Genomic DNA, 23,385 nt, shown 5'->3' on the forward strand with positions numbered 1-23,385 from the left:
TATGGTGTGACCACAACATTCCTCCCGTGAGCCATGCTAACGATGAGCCTAACGACTCTTCATCGTTGGGCAGTTCCAGGTGAATCTCCATGTGAATCCAGGCTCTAACGAGGCCTCGTCAGCAGGTCTGTAAAGCTTGGAAATCCACACTACTCCAAACATTTTTAACTGAGAAAGCTTCCTGGATGGGAAGGGAAACGTCTTTGGCTTGAGAATAGAAGTCCAGTTGTTTTTTTGTTTTTGTTTTTTTTAAAACCTTTTTTGGATTGACCATGACCAGGATGAATCAGAATCTTCACCAACACATCAACAAACTTGAAGGTGGACATTTGTCCACTTTTCTTAGACTTAAACTGGTTGGCTGACAGACTTAGACTTGACTTCTAAGCGTAGTCCATTGCAGACACTTAATCTTAGTCTGCTTCATCAGTTCTAAAACAAGTTTTGATGTGCATTTGGGAAAGGTTTCAACTATCAGACCACAACAGCCTTCCACAGATTAAAAGCAATTGCTTCAGATGCCCAAAAACAACACAGGGACCACCATCCACCGCCACAGGACAGACCAAGAGAGAACTACCTTGCTCCTAAACTGTGTCACCAAGAGTTTATTTTTATTTTTTTTATAAAGGCAAGTCTTTCAAAACAAAGATCACTACCAACTTCCAAGCACGGTGGTGGCAGCATCATGATGTGGCGCGCTGTTTTGCTGCAAATGCCACCTGAATACAAAGCTATCCGGTTTCAAACCTTGAACAATTTAGGCTTTACAGCAGGATAAGGATCCCAAACACACATCCAAAACTGGTTTTTGGATGGATAAAGCAGGCAAACATGAAACAGCTGGAATGACACTGATGTAAGCCACGTCTCTTTCCCAAAACCTACAAGGTGAATTAAGTTGTACAACTTCAAGAAGAGTGGTCAAATATCCAAGCAGTGTTATGACAGAAGTTTGTTAATGGCTGCAAAAAGCATGTGGTCGAGGCCCGCTGTCCTAAAGGACATTTTACAAATGTTGTACGAACATATTTAAGCCCAGCTGGTTCAGAGAAAATCCACAATAAAGGCAACTCTTTGCCTACCAGTTCTTGCATGTGAAATTAAGTTTGATTTCTTTCATCCCTGAAAGAAATCAAACCGTTCAAGTAAACCAATAAAAGCCAGAAATGTCCATGTTGATGATGAGAGCTGTAACTATATTCCTGGGGAACCAACGCGGGATCCAGAACTAAGCAAAAGTGAACGTGTTAGTAACATTACTCCTTGGTTTGAGCTTCATTTGGCTTTCAGATTTGCTGCTTAAACTCGCAACACCAGCTGTCTGATACGTAATGATTTACTAAATAGGAAACTCAACACCCTTTCGAGTGGATGAAGGCAAAAGAGAAAGAGAAATAAAATAAAGTTCATACAGTACAAATCCATGTCTCAGTCCCTGCGTTCACAACATGAAAGTACATTCGTTTCAGTTTGGAGGGAAACAAAGAAAAATCTTAAATGAATTTGTATCTTCACTTATCAAAGCCGGGCTGAGTTTTGTCATGACGGCCACTGTTGGAATAAACAATCGCTCTACGACCCAAATCTACACACTGCACAGGATCGACTTGCAATAGAAACAATGATAAAGACTGTTATTTACAAAGTTTGAACATTTCCAATGATAGCATCACAAGTACCTTTTAAACAGGGGGTTGCTACAAGGTCTATCAAACTGCTAAAGACTAAAATATGCCTCATACTCCCCGCTTTTCAAGGTAAGCCTCGAAGGATTCTCTTTATTTATGGTTTTACTTTTCAACCAACACCGAGACCCCTTTATCTACAGAGAGGGAACCGCTCCAGATCACGGAGTGTGCGACTAGTGTTCAGCAGGAGAGAGTTAAACCTGTCCACACCCAGCTCTGCTCACTGATTTTGGGAGAATTAGGGATTCAAACTGCACGGCGGCGCTTGTGTAAAAATGTAGCAGAGGCTGCAGGAGCCTCCCCAGGAATACCGGGCTGGTCCTCGCTTGATCTGTCCCCCCCCCCACCCGACGCTGAACAGGACGGAGACATTCAGCATAAGGATTTTGTTATTCTTTGTAGCATTTAAGAGCCGATTCTCATCTTTGGGGAGGATAATCAGTGTGTGCGCTTGACCGACGAGGAGCATTAGGAATGGGAATTATTCATACCCCTTGAACCTCTTCACATTTAGTCACATTGCAACCCCAAGCCTCGATGCATTTTACTGGGATATTTCTGTGATACACTGGCAAAAAGTAGCGCATAGCTGAGAACTGGAAGGAAAATTATAAATCCTTAAAAGAAAATCTGGAATATGCCATAAAATATAATCCAATCCCAGCCAATTGCCTTCAGAAAACACCTAATTAGTAAATAGAAGGCAACTGTGTGGAATTTAATCGCAGTATAAAGAGGTTTGCTGGAGAACTTCGCTAAAACTTTCCATACTGAACCACAAGAAACACAGCAGACAGGTCAGGGAGAAGGTTGTGAAGTTTAAAGTGGGGTTGAGTTATAAAACATCCAAAGGTTTAAACATCTCTGGGTCAGCGTTGAAAGAAAACTGTAAGATGTGGAAGACAGGGCCGACATGCAAAACGCTGTGTAAGACAGAAAGCACCCCAAACAGACCGTCCCCACGTTGAAACATGAGAGTGGCACCATCATGCTTAGACGATGCTTTTCATCTACATAGAGAAGCTAATCGGAGCCGATTTGAAGATGGCTGAACACAGTCAGACAGCTACAATGCAATGGTTTATTAATTAAATCATACTGTTTTTGAATGGCCTAGCCAAAGTCCAGAAATAAATAGAGAATTGAAAATTGATGTCCATTTCCTATCTATTGTAAATGAGATTCAGCTATTTTGCAAAGAAAAATAAATAAATAAAAGATCGGTAAAAACCTAAATCCGAGATGAGCAAAGCTGGCAGAAAGGAACCCCAGAGGATTCGCAGATGAAACTGAGCAAAATGTGGATCTACAAAGTATCGACTCTGGGCGGCTGAACAGAAATACATGCCACACTTTTAAGATTTTTATTTATAAAAACAAAATAAAGCCCCCCCACATAATATTCCCTTCAGCTTCACAATTATGCACAACTTTGTGTTGGTCTTTTGCATAAAATCCCAATAAAACACATTGCAGGCTGTGACCATTATATGACAAAATGGGCAAGAATTCGAGGGGTATGAATACTTCAGGAAGGCACCGTGTAAAACAGAACCTGTGTAACCTGTTAATTGTATTAAACAGGCTTAAAATGATCCAACTTTATGCCCAGGAATAATTTATTCACATCTAATGTTTTAGATCTGAACTCACTAATGCTGACCTCCACATTTTCTCCTCTTGATCACATTTGCATTCTGATGGACCCTTTCAAACCATGAATGACTTATTTTAGGCCTTTTGTCTCTGAGTTTTATTCCTTTTTATCCAATAATTCCCATTTCTAATGTTTTTTTACTGTAAAAACTGTATGAAAATGCCTTTTAGTGGGACTTTTTTGAAACCTTATTGTCCTGTCACCTCTATAACATCATCATCAGAGCTGTCCCCTCCGTTTACTGCACCCTGGTGTCTGTCTGGCTGTGTCAGAGCGGCCCCTAGCAGGCTCGAGGTGGGGTTGCTGAAATGAGAGAGGAAGCCAGGTGTAGCAGAGTTGGAGTTGGGCACGGAAAAGCCCCCTGACCCCGTGAGCAACGGGCTGGGGAACATTCTTGGTGCGGAGAGCAGTTGCTGACCGTAGCCGAGAGGAAAACTTGATGAGAGCAGGCCCGCCATGGTGGGGTTCATCAAGTACGGGGGCAAAGGACCAGACGGGAGGGAGGAGGAGGTTGCTGTCGATGACATGGGAATAGTGGAGGAGGCCGAGGAGAAAGCAGAGGATGAGGATGGGGGAGGAAGGTGCCCGTTCCCTGTGGCAGGCTGTCTCAGCAGGTCTGTGCCCACTGAGGGGAACATGGACTGCAGGTCGGCCAGCGTTTGTCCCGGCGTTTGGAGGAACGAGGATCCTCTTCCAGGCATGAGAAGCGGCTGGCTCATGTGACCGAGGTTCCCGAGGTTCAGACCCATCGGTGGAAAACTGAGCCCGCCAGAGCCCATGGGGAATCCAGGGAAGTGAGCTGCGCCTGAAGCGTGTTTTCCTGTCTGTAAGGCGTCCTGGCCCTCGTCGTGCTTGCGTTTGTTGCCTCGCTGCATCTCTGTGGCCGAAGTCAGCAGGTCGTTGCCGATTTGCCGACTCTGGTCGTCGGTTTGTGAGCCGCCCTCGTCCCCCGCTGCCGCAGGCGGCATTTCCACAAGCGATGAGGATTCGTTCGCCCTGCCGGCAGCGGCATCGCCTGTAGACGACGTGTAGCGGCTGAGCTCTCTGAGAAAGTCAGAGCTCAGAGGAGAGGAGGACCGCTGGTTGGCAGCGGGGGAGCGCTGCTGTTGATCGACAGGAGACGAGCAGCCGTTACTCACTGGGTGGATCAGGGAGGCTTGGGTTTCTAAGGAGAAAGAGACGAAGTTATTAAATGATACTGCAGAATAAGTGCAATAACCCTGGTTTGTTTTGATAAAAATGACCAATAATAGTAGGAAATGGTTGAATAGGGTATCAGGGTTTTCGCCAGTGCATTTCAGCGTAATGGACCGTTATGCTGCAAGTTGTTAAAGTTGCGTTAAAATTAGACCACTATGCAATTTTTTTTTATGAGCGCAACGTTCAGTACAACTCGGATGTTTGAGAAGAACATAGAAAAGTCAGTAAAGCTCTAGAACGTGTATCAGAGCAGCTATAAACCTCCCGGGCAACATTAGCTAACGCTAGCTTTTATTAGCTTGACGGCAACGGTCCGCTGTGGAATATATCCAGAGAAGCGGAACGACACGCCAGCGCGCGCACCTGCCTCCCGGCACATAAACACCCACACATGTACGTGCGCAACAATGCCGCCGCCAGTCGTCCACCGTCACAAGAGCCTCAGTGAAAGCAGAAGTTGGGACAACTGATAAGCTGCTGTGATTGTTGTTAATGTTTGTTCCCTTGCAGATAAATGATCAATCACTCCATGAGATTTCAAACCATCGGTACAGTGTGTAACCGGTGGGTTCTTGCAGCCTGTTGTCCCAGCTTTACTCGATAATTACCGAGCTCGTCCCAGGGTCGTTAGAAACAGATCCCTGAGATTTTTTAGGAACATCCTCCTCACCCCAGAAAGCATCATCTTCCAGGGATCCCACATTTCATCCTAAAATCCATACACTTCAAGACTCAAATATCCAGGTTACCTTTAGCCTTTTTTTAAACCTTTGTGGGTATTTATGCACAAAATATTAAAATTACTCAAATAATCATTTTTCAGTCAAGTCTTATTTTTTGTAAGTTTGTACAACAAATGAAACAACACAATGCTGATGGTTACTTCTGATTTTGAGAGTCTGGTAGACAGCCATTAGTTTTGTTTTATCACAAAATAGATAATTAAGGACCAGGGCATCCTGAACTAAACCTAGATCATTTAAAGCACAGTTGTTACCTTTGTCTACATGTAATACCTCTTAAAAAAATACCAGCCTTGTTTGCCGTTTTAGACAAAGTTTAAGAGCCACAGGTCCAGTTCAAACTGAATTTAATGTAGTCTACAAACCAAACAGATCAGAAATCACTCCTTTTAAAATGTGTAATCCATTAGTAAGTAAAAAAACAAACAAATAATGAGTAAAATGTCCAAAATTAGCATGTGATGTGGCAAATTAAAGGTGAAGCATCTCCATTTAATGTAAATCAATGTAAAACTACTGCATTTATGTTGTAATAGTAGACTTTTGTCTGGAAAATAAAAAAAACTTTCTATGCTCATTTTTGCTTGCTTTGATACTTTTCCAGAAATGGAAAAACGATACAAATAAAACTTCCAAACCTTTCAAGACGGCGTAGGATCCGTGTATTGAGTTCTAGACTAAGGGTGATTTAAACCTCATCTCTGACGATCTTAAAATGCTCTGGTCTGTCCCATGGTGGGGACAGTAGAAAGTGATCCTATGGACAGGTGTGCTTTACACACATAACTTGTAATCAGGAGGACCTGACTGATTGATCTGTGTGCCACATGAGCACCTGACCAAGGAGCCAGAACCCCAGGTCGTTTGAAAGGCATCAAATTATCATCCGTCAGCTGAATGACACATGGCTCCATTTTTTACTTTTTATGTAATGAATTTTCTCTGGAGTTTTTAGTTGATATTCTGCCTCTTTACAGCAAATAAAACCACCCAAACATTAAAGATTTAAATTAAATTAGGGATTTCTTTGCAAGCGAGTAAACATACAAAATGAGCAAATGAGCAGAGGATCATCACTCATCACCCACTCCCCTGCATGACGGAGACTTAATACAGGCTTTACTTAAACGTACATGACAAGAAAAGAGCTTTAAGATTACAGGAATCCATCCTTCTGAGTTGTAACATCTTTTGAGACAATGAAAATGCAAAGTGATGTGGAAGAAGACGATAAAAATAAGAAAATGGTTTCCACCTCTAGATGGAGCAGACGCTCCAGCTGCCGCTCTGCTGATCTTTCCAGACCGAATGGCAAAAATCCTTCCGTCGTTCGTCCTGATGTAGGTACCTGCATCAGAGAGAGCATTAAACAACTGAAAAGGCTCACCAAGATGCTCTGTCGGAAGAGGTTTCTTAAAGATGATGAAGATGTCACCTTTTGATCCTCTAATAACATGGATGCTCTCTCCTGCACTGATGTGAGCTTGAGCCTCTGTAGTGTTGTTGGCTCCTGGGATAACGATATCTGTGGGAATTGATATAATCGGATAAGTTTCTTATACATTCTACTGCTGTGTTGGAATTCATATGAGTGTTTAATTTGCTGACTGATGTCTGTAGCTACTTGTTAAATACCCGTTGTGGTGACAATCCTTTGCACATAAACGCCTGCTTTCTGCAGGAAGTTGAGAGGAAGGCTGCCGGCTGAGCTGGAGCCGGCCATTCCCATTCCGACCTGCCGAGGCATCATTGGGATTGGTGTCGACTGGATGGGCCTGACACTTGCAACCGGTTTGTCATCTGGCCGTGTTAGATGGCGCCTGGAAATGCAAAGAAATGATTGAGCTGCGCCTCCTACAGTAAATTCTGCTGCGGAATTTAAATATTGAAATTTTCTGTTTTTGCTGAGGTCATTATACTTTGAATGAGCAGCCAGGCTGCACCTCTTTTGCTTTCCATGAATAGATGTATTTAATTAAACTGTATAGAAGGTGTAAAAAGTCAGGGATAAATATCTAAAAATAAAACAGTCAGGCGAAAAAGTCCAAGGGGAAAACCTACCAGCCGTGTTGGTTAAAAGCTGCGATGCTTGCTAGAGAGTGTTCACTCGGGTAGTAGGGGGCATACGACGGGCGGGAGTATGGCACAGAAGCTCGTTTCTCGTCCTCGTAGCTCTTCTTTGCAGCTCTCTTCTCTGCTTTGGTTAGTTTTGACTCCTTGCGGTCCATGAGCAACGACTCGTGGTGGAAAGGTGGCTAAAGGGACGCAGCAAACAGAAAAACCTGGACTTCAGATCCTCAGAGAAGCACATTTAGTCGTTTAAAGCTGCCGATGTTTGAACTCTTCTGTTTTTTCCTCCTTCCTTCCTTATTTATTCACCACTACAAAACCAAAAGATTAGATTTTACTGGCTATATGGGAAAACGTTTTTCTTATGTGTGTGCTTACAACCCATTTATAATTTTTCATAGAACCAAATTATACTAAATAATGCAACTAATGCAAAGTGTTTTACATAAAAATAAAATGAAGCAAAAGCAAAAGTATTAACAGAACTATCAAAAGGTTCTTAATTACAGAGGTAACTAATCATGGGACAAAGTAACATTCACCTCAGTCCCCTAAGTAGCAATAAGCCACAGTTGAGCAGCTAAAACTGGACTTGCATGCCGTCTTCTTCAGGGTTTGGACTAGAGGTCGACCGATATTTTGGCCGATATTTGCGTTTTCTTTCCTGTATTGGTCGATACGTGCATAAGTTCCCTAAACCATTAGCGCTTAAATTTACATGATGTGGATACATTGCCACTCCCTCCCTGGCAGAGAACGGCTGGTAATGTTCGGAAGACTTTTTTGCCAACAACAAGGGTACGTTTTCAACTTTTAATGTTGTTTTAGCTTTCTAACTTAGATGAATCTGCCCTTTGAACGTCTGCCTTTGTCTCACTGTGAGTGGGAGGGAAAAGCGGCGTGTGTCTTGTTTCTGTGGCTAAAAAGCCACGTCTAATCTCCAGCTGGGCAGCTGCCAGCGATGAGTGTGCGTTTGTTCCCATGGAGCCGATTCTTAATGTCAGCTGGCTTAAACGCAAGTTTTGAGGCTTGTGTAACATTTGTTATAATTGTGTTATTTTTATCATGTAAATGGAGGAAGAAAAAAAACAACAATATTGGCCTCAAGAATCCCCCCCCCCCCCCCAAAAAAAATAAGAAAATAAAACAATCGGCAGCACATATCAGGTATCGGTTAGACTTAGGGGTGGACTATAATTTAATATAAATTAGGACTGCCAACAATGAATCGAGGTGGAGGCAGAGCAGACACGATATTTTCAAATACTGCTGCAGGTTTATTTGATTGTCAGAATGATGTTTTTGCACTGGTTGCATTGTTATGCCCAATTATTTCCCCTAGGTGCTCTAGCACAAGGGTGAGGTTCAACCAAATCACATTTGACACCCCAGTTTTACAGCTTCATTTCACGCTGTTCATATAGACAACATTTAATATTAAATGATTGACTTAATCTAGTCAACATAAACTTCTTTATTTTAAGCAAAATTATTGATTAGCTAATATTTTAACAGAACACCTAAGTAGCAACTAGTTTTTTGTGTGCTTATTTTCTCTCAGTCCAAATGCCTTATTTTTGAAAAAAGAAATGAAAAATAAAATGGTCCAATGCATCGATTAAATCGTAAAAATAACAGACCGATTAATCTGTTATTAAAATAATTTTTAGTTGCAGCCTTAATATAAATATATTTTGCAATAAAACTTTATTCAATAACAGCAATATGATATTTCAATATTCACTACATTCTATGATTACAGCATCTGTCACTGACTGACAATTATGTGTTTTGTTTTAAAATATAAAAAAATATATATATTTCTAAAATGTTATATTGGAGGAGCTTATTAACATGGCAAAATAATTGTCAGAAGTTTGTACTGGCATCATTCTTGGCTGTCTTTCTGAGGCTTTCATTTTGTTTATATCGATATTGTAATTATATTGCATTGACTAAAATCAAGAAATATATGGCGATATAAGTTTTGGCCATATCGTCCGATTCTACTTAGACTGATGTCAAAATAATCGATATCGGCATTGGCCTTAAATAAACCTGTATTGGTCAATCTCTAATTTGGACATTTAGTCGAGGTGCAGTGTTGTTATGGGGCCATCAATAAAAGATGCCATCAATGTTCACTGCACAAAAACAAGCCTTGACTGACTTTACATCTGTGGCATCCAACGTTCCATTCAATCTTACAGAACTGTAAACGGCTTCCTTGTTTATTTGGTTTGGAAACATTTTGGGTATCTGTGTTTTTGCACACCTCAAACCAAGAGAGATCCGTCAACCTGACGCCGTATTTTCCTATCATGATCTAAACTCCCTTGTCTCATTTAAAAACAGCAACCCAGCTCACTAACACAGAACAGCAGCAAAACATCCAAACCCGTTAGGTTTGAAGAGCAACAAATCTTGAGAAATGCTTTCAACTAACTCTACCTTGGTGATGAGGTTTGGGTAGAGCTCACAAGCTCGATATATCACCGACTCCAAGTCCCTCTGGGATTCAGGCGAGATCTTCTCAGCCTCGGGCTCCTCTTCTACAAAGTGCAGCAGCGACTCGACTTCCCTACGGGTGAAGTTCAGCACTGGGTTCAAGTCGTCAACCACCCGGTCTTTAGGTAAGAAAGATACGAGAGTTCTGCATCAGAAAATATTCACAACTTTCTGAAAAAGGTGAAATCTTTGGAAGGATTGGTCTGATAAAATACGAGCTTCTTACCCGACATGCCCTGCTTGGAGACCTGTCTGTCGTAGATCTTCTTCTCCAGGGTAAAGTCACAGACGAGGCGGTAAATGTAGCAGGGTTTCCTCTGGCCGTAGCGGTACACGCGGCACACTGCCTGGGCATCGTGGCAGGGGTTCCACGAGGCATCGAAGACGACAACGCGGCTCGCCCCGATCAAATTCACCCCCAAACAGCCCGCTCTGTGGAGGACAACAACGTTTGGTAAAGAAAGAAAGCGCAAGCAGTGACTCAAAGACAGAGTGACCTACCGCGTAGAGAGCAGGAAAAGCCAGGTCGATCTATTTTCTGGGTCATTAAACTGATTGATGAGCCGTTCTCTCTCTGATGCAGACGTACTCCCGTCCAGTCCTGCAGACAGACATCTTCACTGAAACGGCTGGACAAGCTTTAACTCGCAAAAAACACAGACAGAGATGAAAATTTCTAAACAAAATGAACACATCTGGATCAATTTATTATTTTTACAGCCACTTGTTAGTCCTGTGATTAAAAACTTGTCAGAGCAGAGAGAAACTGGGTAAATGCACATCACAGCAATTAACTGAGGAAAAAAGGCTGGTTTTAGTGACAAAACATTTTGCTCCATTTTGAGGGACTGGTTTGAAAAGAAAAGCGCCAGTTGGACAACTCACTGTAGTAATTGAGGTTGCGAACCCAGTTTGGGTTTTGGCTATCACTGGAGGCGATGCCTTGGGGCATGGGTCTCCTTGACAGGAAATCCTCAATGACAGTCAGAGTGGACAAACTTTGGCTGTTGGAGACACAGATTAAAAACCCATAAGAATACCTACTAGGCTGACAAGTACAGTTGATAGAACAGGCATCAGGCATTCATTATAATATTCATACAAGTTGCGTATTTGTGATGAATCCTTGGACTTTTAATATCTATAACCTTCATGCCTAAGAAGACTGGACTCAAACATTTCCCAATACTTTTTAAGGTTCTAATCGCAGGATTTAGAATTAAATAAAGTCTTGTTCAGATTCACATAAGCCGCTAGATTCCTGACCATTAATCCCATGAAAGATTTTCTAATTAAATATGGAGCTGGAGTTAAGACTTTCAGATGGCTTTATTGCTTAACTCTTACTTAAAAATGTATCTGGCATGCAGAAGGCAGCTTTGAGCTTCCATCAAAGCATTCATACAAGCAATCAGCATGAACTTTTTCACATTTTGTCACATTACAATCACAAGCCTTAGTGCATTTTATTTAGATTTTATGCAATCAAACACCATTACAAAGTGTGTAATTGTAAAGGCCATGTTTTCTAAGTCATGCTATGTATGTGTGTAGTCAGCGTCTGAGTCAATACTCTGTGTGGAACCACCATTCACAGCAAATACAACAGAGTCTTTAGACCCCTTTGCACAATAGAAAAAATTATCTTTACCCGATTTGTCTTTGCAAAACAACTGAAGATTAGTCAGATTGAAAAGAGTGTCTGTGAGCCTTGATTTTTAAGTTTCTTTATACATTATTGAAATGGATTCAGGCCTGTAACACTCCGTGGTAGCTGAGGCTGTATGTTTAGAGTTGTAGTTGTGCTAAAAAGGTGAACCTGCACTCCAGGAATGCCTCTTTCTACGACTGACTCTATTTGCCCTTAGGCATCCTGTCATCAACTCTGTCCAGCTACTACTCATAAAACCATTCCCCCATCATGACGCTGCCACCACCATGGTCACCACTGGGATAGCGCGTTCAGGCCGATGTGGATCTTTTGTTTCTGCCAAACATTGTTTTAGTCTAATCTGAACAGAACATGACTTGTGGAGAACAGAAATCATACAATCATCTTTCCTTGACACGTTTGCATTAAGCCAGATTTTTTAACTAACAATTCTGTCAAGGACTCTCCTGTATTGTAATGTTTATTGATGTAACCCTGCTTTAAATTTCAAAGTAACGTGATCTCTGATGTTGAATGTTAACTAATGTATTCACAGAATAGCTGCACTCATACAGAGATAAAAAAACAACACTCTTTTTTACTATGTAATTTCTGAAGGCAACCGGGGTGTTCATATGCTGAATATTATATTTGAATTTTTTTCCAGATTTAAAACAGGAAGAGTCAGGAAAAGAAACACTTTTTAACACTTTTCTAGGCCTGAAAACGATTAAACAACATAAATTTCCATACCTTTTCAGACCGCTAACTGTTATACTCCAAGTTCTGTCCAAGAAAAGTCTAACAGATAAATAGATGTGTTTTGTTTCCCCATTCATGCAAGACAGAGGGCTTACCTAAAGACCAAAATCTTGTCTCTTCTTTTGACACTTTCTTCAATCAGGTGGAAGAGCAGAACAATCTTAGCCGAGTTCTCTAAAACTCCCGTCCGGTAGTTTGACATGATGTCCTTTGCCTGAGAAATAATCAAAGCACAAAAAGTTTCCCCCGATTTCCTTTGTAATTGCATTCTTTTAGATGCATTGAGCATTTAAACGCATGGCAGGCTCGTAACGTACCCATTCATACGTGATGACTTGATTGGCTCTTTCTTGAGACGGATTGAGCGATGGCAGGTTGTTGTTGACTTTGCTCGAGTCCGCCAGTTTGCTCTTCAGACCGCCACCGGGAACAGGGCAGCGGGGGTTACTGGCCGAGGTGATGTCATCCAGGTCCAGGTCCTGCTCATTAGCCTGGTTCTCCTTCTGCAAGGCTTCATAGAGGACGTCGGGGTGATTCCAGATCTGCACACGTTGAGATGAGAAGAGACCTGTTAAAGCTGCATATTCACATCAGCTGCTACCGAACAAATAAAAAAATAAATAAATAAATCGGACCTTGCAGCACACGCAAAAAGCTTTAAGGGGGTTAAGGCTGAGCCAGCCGCTGTTCCCTGCCTCACGGAAGCGCTTCATGAACTCAGTGTACAGCGCCTTCTGAATGGGAGAGAGCCGCACCAGGATCACAAACTCCTCTTTATTTGGGAGGTGGTGTCTCAGCACATCATGACCTCGTCTGCGAAGAATAAAAGCAACACAAGGACAGGTGTAGGTATCCTCCTGGATGGCGTTTCTGAGTGAAAGACTGAGTGGTAAAGGTGGTTTACCTCTGAACGAAGCCCTCCAACAAGCTGTGCAGCACGTGACTGCGGTAGCGCATCAAGCGGACGTCTTGAGGCGTGCTGTCCACGCACTGGCCGTTCAAGATGGGACGCTCAAACATGTTGCTGAACTCCTGCCGAGTGCCTAAAAAGTCAGGCCTGACAAAGTCCACCATGCACCAATACTCAATGAGGTTGTTCTGCAGCGGGTAACCCGTCAGGACCACCCGACGCCTCGAGCGGATGTTCTTCAAGGCCTGCGACGTGCTGGCGTGGTAGTTCTTAATGCGGTGGCCCTCATCGCAGATCACGACGTCAGGGCCGGGCCGAGTTATTGCCTTTTCAATACCTGAATACAAATAATTAAGATTTTAAAAAGATGGAAATTTTAAAACATAGACCACATTGTATACATTGCAAAAACGGAACTAAAAATAAGTAATTTCTTCTTGAAATGAGTGTATTTGTCCTGGATTTGGGCAGGTTAGCAAGATTATCTGTCAATGGAATGAGTATTTTGACCCCTAAAATAAGATAATTAGATATACTACACTTGAAATAAGATGGAGATTTGTTGTTCCAATTCTAAGTGCAAAAATCTTATTCCATTGGCAGATCATCTTATTTACCTGCTCAAATCGAGGACAAATACACTCATTTCAAAGAAATGTTACTGACTTTTAGGTTAGATCTGCACTTTGACTAGGCCATGTCAAAGTGCAGATCTAAACTGAAATGAGGATTTGTTGCAAGACTAGATTTATTTGATGGACCCTGTCCATCCAATCTGTCTGAGCTTGAGCCATTTAACGAAGCACAATGGGTATAATTTCCAGTTTCCAGATGTCCAAAGTTGGTAGACCTACCTATTAAGCACAACTCTGAGGGTTTATCAGACAAATCCCCTTTAATCTACATTGAGGTTTGTTCTTCTAATGTGACAAAAAAAACTGAAAAGCTGTCAGTACTATTGGAAGCTACTGTCTGTCTACACACATTGCTTATCCTCGTGGTTACCTTTCATCAGTTCTTGCTGTCTGTCCTCTTCATCCAGGTCAATAATGACAGGCCCAGCAGGCTTCTTTGTTTTCCTCTTCTTCCCCATCACAAAGCTCTTCTTCATGGACAGCAGGCGGTACATCTCGTAACCCATCAGCAACACACCGCCGTCTCTGGACCACTCCTCCACAACCTTAGCCCTGGCCATCGTCGTTCTGGGGAGTACACGCTCGTCACGATTAATGGCTCAAACATTTAGCCGTAAACGGGCGTCCACCGGCCAACGTGCTACATACTTGTGCTCGTCGTTGAGAATGTGAACTTTGAACGCGCGGCCAGTAACAAATGCAGGGTCGGTGTCGGGGGGAAGGGCCTCCTGAGGTGGGAGCCAGATGTTAAACTCTGTCAGCCAGTTCTGAAGCGTGTTCACCTACAGCCGAGGAAATAACATGGTTCAAAAGTTAAACTCCGAAGATAGAAAAACAAGAAATACTCCACAACGTGTTTTTAACGCTGTATTCATCTTTGTTACTTACAGGGACGATGGCCAGAACAGTGTGGGCCTCGGTGTTCTTCAGAAGGATGTCGATGAAGGAAATGACCTGCAGAGTCTTGCCCAAGCCCATGCTGTGAGCGAGGATGCAGCCGAAGCCACTGCTGGTGTTGTACCGATCCAAAGACTCAATGAGGTTATCATAGAGAAACCGGATACCACCAATCTTAAAAAAAAAAGGGGGGGGGAGGAAAAAGGCTTACTACACAGAACAATCATTTTCTTCAAGAGGCAACCACATGACTATGTATGAAAAAGGGAGTGGGAGGAAATAGGTTTGTCTTCCTCCCACTCCTTTTCAAGCTAAATGCATTTCTTGTTTATGTATAAATACAGTATTACAGGGCACTCAAAAGTAGCCGGTCAACGGCGGCAAATCGCTGTCTATAGCAGCTCTTGCCACCGCCTACATTTCCCCGATTATATAATGGAGCAATATTTGTGCCTTCTGGTTGAGCGCGCAGGAACCAATTCCAGCTCAACTCTGAAAAACTCTTCTTGCGCGACTCTCGTGGAGAAACAGCCAAGCGTGCGCACAGCACAGGTGGTGTTGAGCATGGAATGAGCAGGTCGAACGAGACCGGTTTTGAGCGCGCGTTGTCTCACTGCGCGCTCGGAAGTTAGTTAATTGTCATATATTCACCTAATCTGATCTGTTTTATATGGTGCTAGTAATTCAAATTCAACTAATTTTATGCAAATGTGTTCAAAACCTTGTTAAAACATGATGATAACATGTGAAAAAATGTTTTGAGAATAATAATAAAAAAGAAAACAAAGGTTGTTTTTGAAGGATTGATCACTTTTTTTGCTTTTTATTCAATTTAAAACATGCACTCTGACTATTCTTTAAATAATCACATGTCTTGAAAGCTTCCAAAATGCATCAGGGAGACTCTATTTTTCAAAATTCTACCCTCGTGGGCTCGGGCACCGGCATAAGTGCACCCTCCTACCTGATAGTGTGTGGCCTGCTACTGTAAAAAAGTTTGCTCCCTGGTATTATGTAAAAAAATGAACTGGATGACTTAGACAATCTCTTGTTTGTACTGCATGTGTTTATTGCACATATTTGTGTGTGTGTGTGTGTGTGTGTGTGTGTGTATACATATAAACACTTTGTTTCCTTTTTTACCCAGTACTTGGTTTAAAATGCATTTGTTTATTTTCTTTCTTTTTTTTTTCTTCTTTTTATATGGCTCAAAATAAAGTAATCAATCAAGTATAGAGTAGAAGGAGGTAGTAGCCGTACTTGGTGAGGTTTGACAGCTCGGGCCAGCTGTGGGGCAAGGAAAATATCTTTCTCCTCAGGAGGGTGGTTGATATTAACCAGCACTCGACCATGGGCATCAGGCATGTTCAGCGCATCGTTGATGTGCGCGCCGCTGCTCTCCTCTGAGCCGTGGCCAGCCTCAGCTTCCTCGTCAGCCGACTCGCTGCTAATCTGCAAGGTGTCTTCGTCCCCTGAACTGAGCTCAATTATATCTTCAGCATCATTAGGGAAGTAAAGGTAGTCAGGTCAAAATCAAATCCCATATTGCTTGAAATTAGTCGGAAAATGGAATACGAGAGCTAGTCAGAGCTTTGTACTTACCATCTCCGATGGCAAGGCCAGGCAAATTTATCTCTGCTTTTTCGTCTTCCTCTCCACTACTGTCCAGGCAGATCACATCCTGCTTGCCTTGGAGAGCAGGAACCAAGTGAGATACTTCCGCTAATAAAGCTGCTGTGTCCACTGTGGCAAAAACAGGGGGGAAAAAAACATGACATTTAGCATTGACGTAGTACAAACCCACTGTGACCAATTTCTTGATTCCTAACAGTCACCTAGTTGAGGGTCTGGGAAACCTGGGGCCGGTGTGGGAAAGTCCTTTCTCTGCTGCTCCAGGCGTTTCCGCCTCTCCATCTCCTCCTGCTGAGCTGCCTTGGTCCCAGCCTCCAGCTGGTCCTCCTGCAGCAGCTTTCTGTGAGCAGAAATAAAAAGAAATCGGGTCTTGCACTAAAAAAGTACATTGCACAGTTCACTTGAACATAACACACACATAAACCTACCTAATATTCTTCCTCATGTGAGCTGGCTTCACCGGTTTGGGAAGTTTGGAGCTTTTTGAAGACTTGAGTGATTTGGCCATTTTAGAAGCTTTGTCCTTCTTTGTTTTTCTAGACTGGGCTTTGCCCTGACTCAAGTTCCCCGCGCCGGAGGACGGACGAGACGACGGCCGGGAAGGAGGCTCTGGGGAGGGCTCTCCAGAGGTAGTTGAATTGGAGTCCCTGCCATCCCCAGTCCCATCTGCTCGACTCTGGGCACTCAAAGGTCGCTCTTCAAAGAGAAAAGGTTGTTTTAAAGTTAAAGCCCAAATAATACAGGTCTAGTTATGAATATATACAGACAGAAAGCAGCTAAACAAAAATAAATGTTACGGTTCAAAGGAATTTGTGTTATACAGAGCTCCAATTTCAATCATTTTGATGGCATGATGTTGTAACACTATCGCAGTTGTTGGAAGATTTGCTGCTGTAGCTGGGATCATTGTTGTGGTGCAAGATTCAATTTGGGTCACAACTTAGCTTTCAGACAGGGGGTCTTAAAACTGAATTGATAGTAGTCAGTGTACTGAGGCATTCTAGATTCCACTTAATTAGTCAGGAAGGTCCTGGGGCTGCAGAACAATCCCAAAATCATCATGCCCCCCACCACCATGTTTCACAGCTACCGTAGAATAATGTGTTTGTGCAGCTTTTCACCAAGTCTGAGGAGCGGTTTTGATCCACAGTGCAAAATGAGAAAAATCAAGAGATTGGGAAACAAGCCCAAGTCACAATGCCTCCACTGCAGTGCCATACAGTTGGATAAAGGTCTTTGTACTGCATTATACCAAGTGTACTAATGTGGTTTTAGGCCCAATCAATAAATACAAAGTGAGAGGGTGCTATGAAGGGGAAAGAAGCTCAGATCATCATGCCTTCACCACTGTGCTTGAAAGTAGGAATGAGGCATTTGTGCTAATGCGCCACGTTTAAACAAAAATATCCAATTTGCTTTCTGCAGATCCAAACATATCATCACAGCACTTATCTCTTTTTATTATACCATCATGAAGATTCAATACTAACAATTTTTACAACATATTTTGTGTTGACTCGATTGCCACTTTCAATGAGTTATAGCCAAAATACTAAACACTAGGGGTGGGCTGTACGGACTTCAAATTTTATCACGAGATATTGTGGAACTATTGCGATAACGATAAAAACTATGCTAAAAGACTATGTACACTGTCTGGATAAACTCACATTCTTATCACATTAGAGATTTTTTCTGAACAACGATAGAACGATACAATAAAGACCCACCGCTACAAAACACGGCCACTCACCAAGTCCGTCATCTTCGTCATCTCCGTCGTTTTCCTCCTCATCTTCCTCCAGGTCCTCATCGTCCTCCTCTTCCTCATTTTCCATACACTCCTCTTCGCTGTCACTGCTGGTCTCCAGGTCACTATCTGAAATCGCCTCTTCAGACATGTTGTCTTCCAGGGCTGTCAAAGTATTACCTACACACCTTCATCAGGAACTTCGGGGAAACGGAAAAGAAAAAAAAGAAAAAAAGGTTTTATCCTTCTTTTGCAGTTCTACTCCTCTAAAAGAAATGAATGTTTAATTTAGCCTTTTTTCATGAATGAATTCTGTTTTTAATATAAGTGGACTCAGTGAACATTAGGCACATTGAGGAGTTAAACTTTTTATAGGTGCTGAAACAAATAATTAATAAACTACCCCACAATTTAGACTTCTAAAACGCTATATTAATTTTTAACCATAACACATGATTCTACTATCACTGGAAACTTTATTATTTATTTATTTATTTGCTTGCTCTGACATGTAACTCCTAATAATACTGATAAGCGGTCCATGCATGATTACCAGTCAACTTACTGACATTTACACTTACACACATCAAGGGACATTTGCTAAAAAGAATTAGCGACAACGTCTTAAAAAACATGAAATTGAGCCATTTTATTGACACTTTTTCCTACAAAGGCTTCAGTGTAATTTGAAGGATGCTTCAATCTCCTTCAATTAGATGTTTTTAAAACGCTTAATTTCTTGCTCACAGCCCAGATTTCGCTGCTGTCCCAAATGCATGTTAATATTCCTTCAAATTAATACTTTTGAAAACTATACTAACAGATCCAAGACCCAGTTCTGGTCCTCTTTCGCCGTGGGGTCAAGACCCTAAAACTTGGACCCACTGCCTCAGAGCTACAATAAGAAAGCTAGCAGTTAGCATCGACCCACCTCTGCTGTCTTTGTGTTATTGTTGTTGTTATTATTGTGCAAACAAACAAACTGTAGTTAGCTGTAACTCTAACGAGGAACACCGCTTCGTGCAGTGATATATGGCTGCTTCTCAGGCAGCGTTTTAACCACAGAGGTTAGCTAATTGCACAACAACAACAAAGGCATTTTTTTTCAGCCGCCGGAAAACAGTTGAGCCCAACGTGGGATGAAGCAGCGATGTTTGCCTGCACACTGAACGGGAGCAAGAGCTTAGCCTCCCCAATATGAGCAATGTTCGGCCGGACGCCGCAGCTGGATAACGATCTGATATATACGTGTGGGTGTAACGTAGCTAACGCTAAGCTAAAACACAGCGAGGCTCAAACGCTCGGCTAATTGATGCGCGTCCGCTGGCCTCAAACATCCAGGTGGGGTCGGAGCTCACCTTCTCCGCGCTCTGCCATTCAGGAAGTCCGCCCGCCAGTACATACGGCCAACATTCAGTCGAAAAGTACAGCAAGTGGTTAAATGTAACGATAAACGTTGCTAATTTCCATTTCTCCCCCCTCAGTGTGACCATAAATACTGCCCCCGAAAATGGAACTACAACAAAGGTTCCCGTGTCCTACTTTCAGCCAGGTAGGCAGAACGGGCAAGGTGTGGACTATTAAAAATGCAGTGTTTAACTATGACTTTTTAAATTGAAACAACAAATTAAACTTACAGTATAATTTTTAAATGTCGGTATAAGAATCTGTACTTACATTTCCTAAGTTGCTAACAGAGGGCACTTTTTAGGAAACCCTCGTAATGATCAAATAAAAAAAAGGTTTCATAGCCATTATAATAACTAAACTAATAAAATCATAACTGCTGCCTAATGTTTTGCATTTTCCACTGGTATTTTGATGATTTAACTTTCATAAAATTGATGTACACATCTTTGAGGTCGGAATGCCCCCTTACCTTGACCCTGAAGTATTGCCCTCCAAATAATCTCTATCAGTCTGGGACTCCGGTGGACCCAGTCAACATCTTAATCCAGTCAAAAGAAACATTATGATATAAAAAAAATTACTTTGAATAGGAATGTGACTTAGGTATGGGTCATTTAACGCAAACCTGCACAATGTTACAAAAGACAACTTCCTGTGATGATTTAAAACCATTTCAAGCCAGTAGATAACAGATAACTTTCTTGGTTTGCATTTTTAAACCACAGAGGTCCATAAATTGCAGTTCATTCAGAATATTTAGATTTCTTATTGGGTAGTTCTAAACACAGATAGCTGTAGAGACATGGTTAGGAGTTAAGTGTCTCTGTATCTATAGACACATTCCCAGTTGAGTAAGATCTGAGTCCACAAAAAGAAAGACAGATCACAAAGGATGGTAAGCAGTTCCCTAACTTAGCAGATGATGGTGTGTTGTGCCTTAGCATTATGTCAACTTGTAAAGAGTTGCATCTTCCGACACTATGCACCGCTAAAGGTTTGACTAACGTTCTGCTTGTAATCACAACATAGGTTTAATGAGTAGCTGTCATGCATGTTGACAAATCTGCGGTGAGAATGACTGACATTAGTGATGTTTGTCACTAACAAATCTCAGTCACTATGATCACTAACATTACAGAAGAGGATTACTGCCAACTGCAAATTTTTTAATATCCACTGAGATTTGAACTCAGATCGCTGGATTCAAAGTCCAGAGTGCTCACCATTACACCATGGAACCTGAAAAGTGCATCAACATGGGAAGAGTTTCTCCCAAGTCATATCCTGTTTACTCTTGTCTTACACTTCGATATTACACACATCTTGTGTATGGCACTGTGACATTAGATCGATATGGTGTGTTGCTTCTAATAATAACATCAAACTTGTACAGATGTGAAAAAAGTTGAACATGACACATTAAGATCAAAACTTTTGAACACTGCAGATTGCCAATGAATGCCAGAGATCAGGCTGCTTTCACCTCTCCAGTCAATAACAGTTTGTTTGCTCTCTTCTAATCCTCAGCAGAGGAATACAGTTCTTGTCAGAAATGGGAGTCAAATCAGTGCCTCCAAAGGAGTCTGCAAACATAACTCAGCAGTTATACCGTTCGGCCATTTTGACTGGGAACTTGTAAAGCGGCACAATTATCTTCCAACCCTAAATGTTTGACTAATGTTCTGCTTTTAATCGCAACAGAGGTTTAGCAAGTAGCTGTTGTGCATATTGACAAATCTGTAGTGAGAATGACTGACATTAGTGATGTTTGTCACTAACAAATCTCAGTCACTATGATCACTAACATTACAGAAGAGGATTACTGCCAACTGCAATTTTTTTAAGAGAATAAGGTTCCACCGAGATTTGAACTCAGATCGCTGGATTCAGAGTCCAGAGTGCTCACCATTACACCATGGAACCTGAAAGGTACAGCCATATGGGAAGAGTTTCTCCCAAGTCATATCCTGTTTACTCTTGTCTTACACCTTTATATTACACCCATCTTGTGTATGGCACTGTGACATTCGATCAATATGGTGTGTTGCTTCTAAAAATCACATCAAGCTTGTACAGACGTGCATGAAGTTGAACATGACACATTAAGATCAAAACTTTTGAACACTGCAGATTGCCAATGAATGCCAGAGATCAGGCTGCTTTCACCTCTCCAATCAATAACAATTTGTTTGCTCTCTTCTAATCTTTAGCAGAGGAATACAGTTCTTGTCAGAAATGGGAGTCAAATCAGTGCCTCCAAAGGAGTCTGCAAACATAACTCAGCAGTTATACCGTTCGGCCATTTTAACTGTGAACTTGTAAAGCGGCACAATTATCTTCCAACCCTAAATGTTTGACTAATGTTCTGCTTTTAATCGCAACAGAGGTTTAGCAAGTAGCTGTTGTGCATATTGACAAATCTGTAGTGAGAATGACTGACATTAGTGATGTTTGTCACTAACAAATCTCAGTCACTATGATCACTAACATTACAGAAGAGGATTACTGCCAACTGCAATTTTTTTAAGAGAATAAGGTTCCACCGAGATTTGAACTCGGATCGCTGGATTCAGAGTCCAGAGTGCTCACCATTACACTATGGAACCTGAAAGGTACAGCCATATGGGAAGAGTTTCTCCCAAGTCATATCCTGTTTACTCTTGTCTTACACCTTTATATTACACCCATCTTGTGTATGGCACTGTGACATTCGATCAATATGGTGTGTTGCTTCTAAAAACCACATCAAACTTGTACAGATGTGAAAAAATTGAACATAACACATTAAGATAAAAGTTTTTGAACATTGCAGATTGCCAGAGATCAGACTGCTATCACCTCTCCAATCAGTAACAATTGGTTTGCTCTCTTCTAATCCTCAGCAGAGGAGTGCAGCTCTTGTCAGAAATGGGTGTCAAACCAGTGCCTCCAAAGGATTCTTCAAATATAACTCAGCAGTTATACCGTTCGGCCATTTTGACTGGGAACTTGTAAAGCGGCACAATAGGGTGTTTTCACTGACGTCACTGGCCAACTTCCGGTCCGCCATATTGGGTGGCACACTTCCTTATCTCTAGTTGTCTTACACGTATTATCGTATCGCGAATGGATAAGTACGCCAGCACGCTAGAGCGACCAGATAAGGACGTATATCTGAGGAAATGTTCCGTGATCGACCATATGGACCCGTATGCCCTCCACGGTGCCTTGTTTAGCCGTAATCCAGATGCATTACCTGGTGTTCGGTGAAAACCCTCTGCACACTCTTGAGGAAATGAGAGCTTACAAGGGTCTAGAGGCTCACAACCAGTTCACATCTGGTTATGTACATCAAGGAAATCGCCATCATACGTGGACGGGTGAGTTTTAATAAGATGGTAAAAATGTAAACAATCCGACGCAAATGTGTTGCAAATGTGTTGCACCGCCCGCCGGCGGCGGGCGGTGCGCGAAGGCGCTTGGCTGCAAGGCCGATCGACGCCGCTCGCGGCTTTAATTATTTAAGCAGAACAATGACCAGTGCAAAATTAAGTTGTATTTACCGTATTGGCGCCGGTAGGAGCTGCAGATCATAAAGCCAGCAAACAGTGGGAACACAGCAACTCGTTCAAAGGTAAGCTGCGCTCAGACGGGCTGGCACATGCTAGTTTAGTAGCTGCTAACCGTCAGTGCTAACAACCACTCGCGCATGTAATGTACTTTTAACTTGCTGCTATGTGTTTCAAACGTTTGGAACACACTCTCATTGACATCGGGATACTGTGGAAAGTTATGTTCGGTCTTACAGCCGCGATCCAAGCGAGCCGACGATCTCTTTATCTCTGTAACTCGTTCAAAGGTAAGCTGCGCTCAGCCGGGCTCTGGCTCGT

The 23,385-nt window shown here is 42.2% G+C and overlaps 1 protein-coding gene and 3 non-coding genes across 4 annotated transcripts; all 4 read right to left on the bottom strand.

The window, feature by feature from the left end:
* Nucleotides 1-1,259: 1,259 nt before the first annotated feature.
* Nucleotides 1,260-19,608, bottom strand: rad54l2 (RAD54 like 2). The gene is made up of 22 exons (XM_012858867.3): nt 19,465-19,608; nt 18,110-18,306; nt 16,785-17,052; nt 16,560-16,696; nt 16,327-16,467; nt 15,985-16,217; nt 14,716-14,898; nt 14,476-14,609; nt 14,198-14,394; nt 13,187-13,529; nt 12,918-13,095; nt 12,600-12,824; nt 12,378-12,496; nt 10,755-10,873; nt 10,371-10,470; nt 10,096-10,301; nt 9,813-9,988; nt 7,353-7,546; nt 6,927-7,111; nt 6,727-6,816; nt 6,547-6,639; nt 1,260-4,513 (listed from the first exon to the last, which is right to left on the bottom strand). Exons 2-22 carry the CDS (start codon nt 18,255-18,257, stop codon nt 3,537-3,539), a joined length of 4,446 nt encoding a protein of 1,481 aa, XP_012714321.2. The 5' UTR covers nt 18,258-18,306; nt 19,465-19,608; the 3' UTR covers nt 1,260-3,536.
* Nucleotides 19,609-20,683: 1,075 nt separating this feature from the next.
* On the bottom strand, nt 20,684-20,756 carry trnaq-cug. Its single transcript has one exon. It is a non-coding gene; the product is annotated as a tRNA-Gln (tRNA).
* Nucleotides 20,757-21,367: 611 nt separating this feature from the next.
* trnaq-cug lies at nt 21,368-21,439 on the bottom strand. Its single transcript has one exon. It is a non-coding gene; the product is annotated as a tRNA-Gln (tRNA).
* Nucleotides 21,440-22,050: 611 nt separating this feature from the next.
* On the bottom strand, nt 22,051-22,122 carry trnaq-cug. Its single transcript has one exon. It is a non-coding gene; the product is annotated as a tRNA-Gln (tRNA).
* Between the last annotated feature and the right edge of the window lie 1,263 nt (nt 22,123-23,385).

Source organism: Fundulus heteroclitus, unplaced genomic scaffold, assembly GCF_011125445.2.
Source record: "Fundulus heteroclitus isolate FHET01 unplaced genomic scaffold, MU-UCD_Fhet_4.1 scaffold_128, whole genome shotgun sequence".
In the NCBI taxonomy this organism is placed as follows: domain Eukaryota; kingdom Metazoa; phylum Chordata; class Actinopteri; order Cyprinodontiformes; family Fundulidae; genus Fundulus; species Fundulus heteroclitus.

Bases quoted from the DNA above. Each gene is read 5' to 3' on its own strand.
- rad54l2 (XM_012858867.3), bottom strand. From the start codon at position 18,257: ATGTCTGAAGAGGCGATTTCAGATAGTGACCTGGAGACCAGCAGTGAC. The intron at 6,817-6,926 runs GTATTTAACAAG...CAATTCCCACAG, and splicing joins AAGGATTGTCACCACAACGG to ATATCGTTATCCCAGGAGCC. The intron at 4,514-6,546 runs GTGGAAACCATT...CTTTCTCCTTAG, and splicing joins AGCGTCTGCTCCATCTAGAG to AAACCCAAGCCTCCCTGATC.